Genomic DNA, 9,805 nt, shown 5'->3' on the forward strand with positions numbered 1-9,805 from the left:
ACTCGTTTTGCGCGCATTGAGAACTGGATAAATGGTAGAGAACATTTGGATTATAGTCGATCTACATTGCGCAAGGAAAGAGCTTTGTTGCAGGGGCCACTAAGAACTAAGAATAAGATACTTAGCGTCGCTTACCCGACTCTGCGATTACACGACTGCACGCTTGCGTTGTAACTGCGAACATCAGCAAAAGTGCAGAAATCCCCTGAGGGATCGCACTGATGGCCTGAAACACGAAATCGGGCACGGGCGCTCAATATAGCGGCCCAAATCGCCCAAGCGCGCGATGGCCAGAAGTCGTTGCAATGTTCGTGGGGCATTTCCTGGCCGCGCGATTTTTTGTATTGTATGCACAAGCAGGACATGATGTATATGATACCTACGCCATGAAAGGAGCCTTTCTGACCGTATAAAGAGATCCAGCCTGTCCGACATACTAGAGCACGCGCAATTTGTGCATAGCGAAACCCAGGTAACTAACTACAAGGGCGCGAAGCCAGCCTGCGCGAGTTCGCGTTCGTCTTCGCCTAACTCAACCTCTCCATCCTCTGGCCCCAGGTCATCGTCGTCATCCTCTTCCGTCTCCGCATCTTCCTCCGAGTTGTTGCCGCTAGAGCCTGTGAGTTCACCATCTTCACCGTCCGAATTGACACCATCAGCATCAGCATGCGAGCCATCTTCCTCGGGTTCGTCGTCGTACAGATCGCCAGTCAGTGGGTTGATTGGCTCTGGAGCCACCGGAGGCGCGTGCCGTGCGCCTGGGTCGCCACGTTGGTGGCCTACAGCCCCGCCATAATAACGCATAAACATATCACGATCGGCAAAGCTGCAGTTCAATTAGTACACATGTACATAGGCTCGCGTACAAGACAGGTCATACACTTACATTCCAACGTAGTGACGATTCCAATCAAGGTCATCCTCGTCTTCTTGACGCGCGATGCTGTAACCGGGGAGCGCTGAATCAGACTGACCGTGTGCGAAGGCGGGCATCAAGTGTGCAGCTCGCAGGACTTGATCTGGGGATACAAAGCCGAAAGCGTTGTCATCGAGGGCTGCCCATTGGAGGCGTGGCAGCCGGCGCGCCTTAAAGCCACCTGGAGCACTAGAGTCCAAGTCGAACCACCGGACCCACAAGACTTGAATGGTTTGCATATCGGTGTCGCCCGCACCGTCCAAATCGTCCCCAGCGCGGAAGGCCTCGATGTGGAAAATGCTGATCACGCGCGCATAGAGATAGGGGTGCGGTGATCCCTCTGGGGCCAGCATCATGATGTCGGGGTGAGTACGGGGATTGATGGAATCCTGGGCGCGTCGCATGTCGTACGTCGTGTAGTTGATACGTAGAACCTTGTGCCTGTACAACCTGTTATTCTCTATACGAACGGAGAACACGTCATCAAAATTAGCGATGTAGTCCGGAGGGAGCGCTTGGCCACCCGGCAATCGTCTGAGCAGGTGGGCTTTCAAATCCCATTCGAAATTCTGCGATTATCTGTTAGCGACGGTGCTGGACAACAGCATGGATATTCATTGTCGTGGAGACCACAAACAATGCTACATATATACCTCACATGCCGGATCACCATGGTTCTCGAAGAGAAAATCTTCGAGTTTGACCGGATACCGTGTCTCGTCCGAAACATGGTAGTGTCGGTCAGGCTGGGTGGGTGGGAGAGGTTCAGCGTGTTCGAATCGAACATGTAGTCGTTTACCACGCGCCGCCCTAGCAACCTTTGCTTTATGTCTCTTGTTGCGCGGCTTGACAGTTTCGCCCCAGGTTTGCTTGATTTTGTTGATTATCTCTGCACGACGGACTTCCAGGGCGATTTGTCGGCCAAACGTGCGGTTTTTGTTTGTGCGCCGGTAGAACTGCTTGACCCGCCGGTGTTCGAACTCGCCCTAAAAAGATTGCACGTTAGTAGGTCAGTGCACCCATCAGAGAGCAATGTAGCGTACCGTCTGCGTTGATGTGTTGTCAGTAGTACCTATTTCGGATATGCCACGCGCATAATCACCCAGGCGGTGATATTTGTACGTGTTGAGAACGTTGAATGCCCTGAATTTTGACGAAGCCATGGCCGATTGTTTGTTGCGTCCGGACGCGGCTTTGTGGCGCTGCCGCGACTGCGTCTCCTTCGGCAGCTCCTGGGTGGCGAAGTGAGGACAGACGTGACGAAGGAACGCGCGCATGGATTGCCCGAGTGTACCGGTCGAAGTGTCGAGGGCCGCAATTGTTGTTTCGGAATGGAGTTGCAGCTTGGCGAGAGCATGCCATCGTGCCAGCTCAAACAGCATGTCCAGAACGATGCCATTGTACGGCTCCGCCAACAGATTCTCGAAACACGGCATAGCGCACTACAATTCATGTCAGACAAACGAAACCTGCATACCATCGATGATCACGAACCTTTAACATCTGTTCAAAATCGCGTGCCGCAAGCTTCTTCATAGCCGATACGGTGTCGCCAAACCGCCGAATAGTCGCTCGACCAAAAGTGGGAAGCATGGAGAACCTGTAAGATCACGCCGTGAGCTACGTCAATTACATAGTCATCGCAACATAGAACCCCAACGACGTCTGTGTAATCTCGGCCTCAGTCATCAGTCTCTGTAGAGTCTTCCTGATGAGCGTCGGGTCGCCGGCATTCAGTGATCATTTCACTAGCTCGCTCGGCCACAGAAGGACCGGAAGCCTGTCGGAAACCCTCGTTCATCTGTCCAGGATGCACATGCTCCCGCATGACAACTACTTTGCTTGCGAGTCAGGCAAGGGGCGTGTCGTCGTGACCACGGAAACGCAGGAAAGTAGAGTTCAACTCACCGTTCATCCAGCATCTGGACGCGGTCCCCTCCCGCGGCGATAATCATACGAACGAGATGGGTAAAGGTGCCCTTCCAGACGCCGAGCTCCATTTCATGCAATAGATCAGGAACAAACAGCTCATAGACGTTGAGGCCGAAGGACGCAAAGCGCTGCGAAAATGCGGACTGCTCGTGGACAAACATATATCAGATTAAGGATATAACGGGCAAACGCACGACGTACACGGGTGGGAGTCATTGACAAAAAACCGAGCTTTGTCTTCTTGACGCTGTTGCCGTCGGGCACTGTACCATCTTCAAAGATCCACCGGCGGACCCTCGCTATCAGCTGCTGAATGACGCTAGTATCCTGACGAGCGTTTTTGACTCGGGCAGCCATATCCTGCTTCATTCCCATTTTCCAAAAATCACATTTGTCGGTGGTGCAATCGGGACAGGCACATCGCGCCAACGTTTTGAGACAGGCGACAAGACACCTGTCGGGTTGCAGTTGTCAGGGGAGAGGATTACAGCAGGAATGGCCGTATGCTCACTTTTCTGGATAGTCCGCTGAATACGTAAAGATGCGAGGGAAAACGCGCCGGGTGACACCGTCACCACAGACAATGAGGACGCCGTGTTCGAACGCGTGCATGAAGTCTGCGTCCAGGAGAGTGAGCCAGATCTTCTGTACAAGATCATACTTGAGCATTCGGATGACAGCGGCGGATGCCGGGGCGCCATACGTGTCCTCATAAAATCGGAGGAGATTTGCTGGCAGCTGGGAGGCAAGTCAGCGATAAATCACCCGAAGGCATGGAGAATGGCACGGAATCTATGCGACTCGCCAGACTGACCGACGGGATGTAAGCAAGGTGGTGTGCGGCGAACATGGAGGGTTTGAGCCTAAGGTACTTCGAGAGGTTTCCAAAGAAGGCGTAAATCGGCCACAGCGACGCCGTGCCAAAGTTGGTGAGGTGAGTGGAGTCGGAGTACACCATGATTCCACCAACGACATACTCCACCTCGGGGGCATCGGCAGGGTTTCGGGGGCGCTTCTGCAGCCTCTCGTGCTCTTCTATCATTTTGTCTGAGTTGTAGAGGTCCGTGTAGAGACGTTCGGGCTGAGCGTTGGGTTCCTCAGCAGTGGTGCGCGTGCGATACAGTTTGTGGGGGACGCAATGGAACTTCCGAGCAGATATGTCCTGGAATCCGCATTTCACAACCTCGAGCATGCTCCGGACCCAGATGTTATTGACAATGAAGGCGGGGCAATGTTCCTCGTCTTCTTGTTCAAGCCCAGGCTTGGGAAGGTGAAGCATTACCGACGCCTCGCGCCAGCCGTCCTGTGTCGAGAACGCGCCCCCGGTGAGTGCGTGTTCATCCAATCGGCGTTGCTCGCGGTCTAGGTTGAAGCCACGAAGGTCTTCCTTCTGAAAGCGATCGTCCAAAAGGACTTCGTCCACGAGGCGTTGGAGCTCGCCCCCCGACTTGGTGAGCGACCCGGTATACTGCCATTCCATAATCTTGAACGTTGACCAGTTGAGGAAGGGGGCAAAAGAGTTGGCGGCGACTTCATGGGCGTTCGAGAGCCAATTGCGGACGGACGGTCCGTAGCCACGGAAAGGGTCGCGGTCGGAGGGATCGATAGGAGTACGCAGGTGGGTACTAGCGTCGGCAAAGGCATCCAGAGACATTCCAGCCTCAGGGTCAAGGCAGGGGACCGTAGTGTATTGTCTGAACACGCCAAACCGATTTGGCGGCGTGTTGATAGGAGGGGGAGCAATGGGTGGAGATGCAGGGCGCGCTGGTGCGGGGGCGGGCTCAACACCTTCCATGCCGTCCTCGGGGACATCCTCGATAGTAGTGCGCGGTTGAGTAGAGGAACTAGATAGTCCCGCACTCGGAACCACAGGGGGTAGGAGAGGGTCCTGGCCCCGCCCGGTTGGGGCGAAAACACCAGGCTTGAGATGGAAGTCCGGGAGACCTCGGAGCGACGTTGGAAGCAGGTCTGCGAGCCGGGCTGGGATTCTTCTTTGTCTACGACCTTCTTGAGCAGGCTCTATAGTTACTGCCACGCTCGCCTCCCGTTCGACCTCCAGACGCGGTCAGGATGCCTCGCTCTCTCCCAAACACATGATATTTACGTACCGCCAAGGCAGCATGCTGGGCCGCAAGCCTCTCCTTCTTTTTCGCCGCCTTTGCTCGCTTTTCCTCGACTTTTTGCTGCTCGACAATCTCCCGAAGACGCTGTTTCCTGTCGCTCATGTCGACCTTTCGCCGTAGGCCCCCGTCGAAGAAGTCGTGGGCATGTTTGCAGCCCTCGAGATGAGTTCCCAGGTCGCTGAAGGTCTTGTTGCAGCCATGGCAGGTTTCCTTAGGCATGTAGAGCAGAAGTAAAGCAAGGCACGCAACAAGCCAGAGGACTCGCATGTGGCTAGAGGGTGGTAGTACGCAGGCGACAGGCCAAAAAATGTTTTGACATCTAACGACGTTGCGACCATCAAGCCAGCGCGGTCACGTGACTGTCGCGTCAAGTGGGTAAGCGCCTTGGCGCGTCGCGATGTCGTCATTGACTGACACTTTTGACGTCTCTGAACGTTCCACTGACGGCCACACAGACCGTATAAAGTCTGTCCTCCTCGAGGACAAATTTGGTACCCATTCTCTTCCAGCTACCACCATCTCATCATTTGCTCCCGCACAGAAACATACATAGATCCATCATGCCCAAAACAGCTGCTGCCAAACCCAAGGCTGCGAAGCGCAAAGCCCAGCCGGCAACTCCCGCCGCCGCCAAAGCGCCTCGCGGCAACCACGCCCTGTACGTATCCTGTTTATGTACATATATGCGCATATATTCACATGTATACTCTCATTAAAATTTATTACAGGTTTGTTGGCGAGCTCCTGGACGCTACTCCTGCCCGCAAACGCAAGCCGCCCCCAGCCGACGACATTGCGCCCGCCAAAAAGTCGCGGGCCGGGGACCGCGAATCCGACATCAACGGAGCGCGGATCCAGGGCGCCCAGCCACGCGTCGATCCTGATCGTCGCCAAGCCGATCGACAGGAACCTGGGACGTCCACTTCTGGCCAGGTCTACGCCGAACGTCGCGCTGTGGCCTCGCCGTCCATGCTCCCTCCTTCGTCTGCCCAACAATCCTCTGACCTAACCTCGCAAAGCTCTCCAGTCACCTCTCGGGGCGGTGCCTCCTCCTCGCGCGCGACCGTCGCGCGCCCATCAGGTCGCCAGGTGGCCCCAGCCGTCCCAAGCACGGTGGCCCGCACCGTCCGCCAGGTCAACAACTTTGACCAGCAAAACGTTGATGAAGACGACACCGAACTTGAGGAACAGGAGCGTCCCCGCAAGGTACGCCCCCGCGACTGGCACGCAGCTCTTGGGTTCGACGACGACGAGTCCGAGAAGGCGGACGAGGAAGAGGACAACGAGTCCGAGACCGAGCAGGGTGACATAGGAGAGGATGACCAACAGGAACACGACGACCACGGTGGGTTCACTGTTCGCGACTTCGACGACGCCGAGGACGTCTCGCGCCCAGACGTCACCGAATTCATTGCTTACATCAAGCTAAACAAGAAGGCCAGGTAAGTCACCCGCTGTCCTCTGACGCCTCGGTATTTCAGGGTTCAACAAGCCCTCCGTCAACCCCTTCACCATGGGCCAATTCTCTACCCCTACGTATATACTGATGTGCAATTCACAGGAACGCCAGGAACCCTGCACGCCTTGTGCCCCACTTCACAAAGTGGGGCCGTCATTGCCATCGTCTCGTCGGTGCATATACCGATGTCTCGAAGGTCATCGTGTGTGGCCTCACTGTCTTGAAGGCCGACCCCCAGACCCCCGAGGGCTACGACGCCTGCTACGCAGCCATGCCCAACATGTACGTGACCACCTCATCGTTCTGGCTATCTCTATCTCAACTGCTCCTGACAGGAGCGCCGCCACGGCCAAGTTCTACACGAAGAAGTATTTCTACCTCTGCGACAAGATCCCAAAGTTTGTCCTGGTCTCCGGACACCTCCTCTCGAGCGCTGCGAGCGTGTTCGCCTTCGCAAAATTTGTAATCTTCTTCCTTCCGATCGTCACACCGCGCTGACCAACCTACAGATGAGAATTCATGCTTCCGCTGGGCGATCGTCTGACATCGCGAGTATGCGACGCTCGCTGACCTCGTACATGCCCACAATTGTGTACCCTTCCGGGCGTACTATCCTTCCCCTAACCAAAGCACAGTACAACAATATCAAGCGTCGTAACACTGGGTATTATTCTCATAGCACAGCGCGGCTCGTGATCCCTATCGACGAGCGCGACGCTTTTGACAACGCCCGTGATCTTAATCTGTATGTCGTAAGTACTTTGTTGGCCTTCTAACTGATATGTTTGCCATCCAGATACTGCAAGCGCAAGGCCCTAGAGTACAAGAACTACGTCCAGGGCACCTACCAGCAGTCGAAGAAGTCCAAGGGCAAGTCCACCAGCATCGTGCCCTTCAAGGACGAAGAGTCTTTTCCGAGTTTCCTGTTCCCGACGTACCAGGAGTACGACCCCTCCCGTGCGCATCACGCAATCTTCAAGGGCGAATTTGTTCTTGATGTAATTCCCTTTGTTCTGGCTTGAAATCTACTGACGAAATTCCATAGATGACCCGCCATCTTTGGAAGGGTCCGTCCTCGGTTGGTCGCGATCCCGGCGAGCCAGGCCGAGGGCGCGCCTGCTTGGCCCAGATCTACCATGTCACGAAGATGACACCGGCCCTCATTGCATACACCGCGACGCTCGTGAGTAGCTGCCCCGTTCCCCATACTGTACTGATGCTGTTGTGGCAGGTGCGGTTTGTACTGGGGACCGAAGAGCGTTGGTCCGGCGATGACTGCCAGCGTTCAGGGCATCGATTCCACATCGCTCTCCATCAGCTCCTCTCGGACGAGTACGAAGCGTGGGAGGAGGACGTCGAGGAGGGCAAGCTTCTGTGTGGCCTCGACAAGAACGTCGACAACATCATATCTTACTTCAACAGGTACATCATCTGCGACATGGAATGTTTGTGTGCTAAATTTGCTGCAGATGCCTGCTGGGCTCGGAGTATGGCCACGCTGACGAGCAGACCCCCGTATTTTGGGATGTAGGAGTTACGGAGGACGGCAAGGACACTCTGCGCTCGCAAATGATCAACGCGCGCAGAGCCGAATTGGACGCACTTCGACAGGAGTGCATGAACGCCGTGCAAAGTACATCGTCGGACTCTCGCGAGCCCTCGCGCTCTCGTTCACCCTCGATTTTCATGATCGAGGCCATACCCGCGTCCTCGCCGGCGCCTTCGTCACAGCCTTTGTCGCCCTCGTCTCCTCCATCGGGCGAAGTTGCTGACGCAGATGTCACGGTCTAGGTAATTGCTGCTCTGCGATCTCTTGTCTTCTTGGGGCGGGGGGACTACTTCTTGTGGTGGTTTATCATGTCTTGATGCTTTAATCTTGTCGCGGCGCCATCGTGTTTCTCTCTGCTCATGTATAATGTTGTCGCACTGAATAATAATCTCCTCCTGCCTACTTGGTCTGGCCTGACGGCGCAAGCGCCATTTCAAATTCAAATATGTATTCGTCTATGAATATTCTCTACGTGCATTGATCTTCCCAGCAGGCACACTCATCCCATGTCAGAATTCCAAGACAATGGCCCCGACACCAGACGCAATTGGTGAATCTTGGCCGCCGCATGCGCCCGATTCCGGCCCTTGCCATCGCGTACAACTCAAGAAAGCGCACGCACGTCTCTTATCGAAGGCCCTCGAATGTCTCTCTCGCCCACCGCTGCCACTCCACGAATGCTGTGCAATGTTAGCGATGTGTTGGCGACATTGCGTCGTATTTTCGGTCATTGCACACCCTGGTCTTTTGGGCACCAACAATGCCTGCCAAGACGAAGCTGCATGGTAGCCCGCCACACTTTGTGCTTGGCGCACGACAATTTGGCGTTTGCGCGGTCGTGTACCAGTGTGTAATCTCAGTCATTACTTATACCTTTTTGCTGATGAAAGCGAACGCGCGACTGCGTGCATTCATGGCTACGTATCCAGTTGCGTGCAATTGTAAACACTCTGCAGGAAGGGCATGTAGATTGTATTCACCTTCTCGAACCCATGCTCATCTATAAGTACTATTTGCCAGTTCGAACATAAGTGAGTGCTTCAAGTTACCTGACGACTCAGCACGCGACTCAGCACGTCGGACATTCCCGCCTAGACGCCTAAGCTTGACCTCCGACAAAAGCCACCCAGCCGACAATCACAATCGGAAAATCTTTGAGCGACACATTCCCAGTACAAATCCTGCACATCCATATCATAGATCACATAAGGGATGAGATGAAAGGGCGTCCATCCTGTCAATCATCCTTCTTCACAAACCGTCCGGCCCGCCGCCAGAACAGATGTTCTTCAGGCTCATCGTCCTTCCCCCACACGCTTCCCTCTGCCCATGCGTCCATATTCTCGATCCACAAATGCGTAGGGCGGTCCATACGGCACCCGTCCATGATATAGACCCATACGGGGGTCCAGAATCGCTGCCATCTCGCGACATCCTCCCTTGGACTCAAAACATGTTCGTAGAACAGCAGCGTCCCCCCAGGCTTGAGCACGTCGTTGACAAACGCGGTCAGGGTCTGCTCGGGATCGGGTATGGAGCAGAGCGAGAAGATTGAGACGAGAGTGTCGACGGCATGTGCGCCCCCGAGAGCGGACGTGATAAGGGAGATTTTCTCGGCGCCATATGGGAGGATGAGGAGCGTGCCGGTCTCTTCCGTGAACCCGTTCTTGGCTGCGGTGATGCGAATCTTGGGGTGCATTAAGGTGTTTGGCTCGAGTGTGACGTACTTCGTGACCTTGGTGGGGTCGAGGTAGAGAGCCGTCTGTCCGTGGCCTGTATGGAAGGTCAGTGTTACGTACTAGTAGAACAACCCAGTGATTAGACGC

At 55.0% G+C, this 9,805-nt stretch overlaps 3 protein-coding genes across 3 annotated transcripts; 1 reads left to right on the top strand and 2 right to left on the bottom strand.

Moving 5' to 3' along the window:
• Nucleotides 1-480: 480 nt before the first annotated feature.
• On the bottom strand, nucleotides 481-4,328 carry DICSQDRAFT_73383 (uncharacterized protein; the record flags this gene model as incomplete). The annotated part of the gene is made up of 9 exons (XM_007371599.1): nucleotides 481-826; nucleotides 887-1,485; nucleotides 1,570-1,902; nucleotides 1,960-2,358; nucleotides 2,411-2,516; nucleotides 2,825-2,991; nucleotides 3,050-3,302; nucleotides 3,360-3,586; nucleotides 3,663-4,328. The coding sequence occupies 9 exons, from the start codon at nucleotides 4,326-4,328 to the stop codon at nucleotides 481-483; spliced, it is 3,096 nt and encodes a 1,031-aa protein (XP_007371661.1).
• Nucleotides 4,329-5,531: 1,203 nt separating this feature from the next.
• DICSQDRAFT_130550 (uncharacterized protein) lies at nucleotides 5,532-8,221 on the top strand (the record flags this gene model as incomplete). Its single annotated transcript, XM_007371600.1, has 9 exons — nucleotides 5,532-5,629; nucleotides 5,700-6,413; nucleotides 6,533-6,712; nucleotides 6,766-6,892; nucleotides 6,940-7,175; nucleotides 7,227-7,428; nucleotides 7,476-7,613; nucleotides 7,662-7,852; nucleotides 7,900-8,221. The coding sequence occupies 9 exons, from the start codon at nucleotides 5,532-5,534 to the stop codon at nucleotides 8,219-8,221; spliced, it is 2,208 nt and encodes a 735-aa protein (XP_007371662.1).
• A 995-nt stretch (nucleotides 8,222-9,216) lies between these two features.
• On the bottom strand, nucleotides 9,217-9,774 carry DICSQDRAFT_73379 (uncharacterized protein; the record flags this gene model as incomplete). Its single annotated transcript, XM_007371601.1, has 1 exon — nucleotides 9,217-9,774. A coding segment is annotated over one exon (558 nt), but the record flags the coding sequence as incomplete, so codon positions are not given.
• Nucleotides 9,775-9,805: the final 31 nt, after the last annotated feature.

This window comes from Dichomitus squalens (assembly GCF_000275845.1).
Source record: "Dichomitus squalens LYAD-421 SS1 unplaced genomic scaffold DICSQscaffold_131, whole genome shotgun sequence".
NCBI lineage: Eukaryota > Fungi > Basidiomycota > Agaricomycetes > Polyporales > Polyporaceae > Dichomitus > Dichomitus squalens.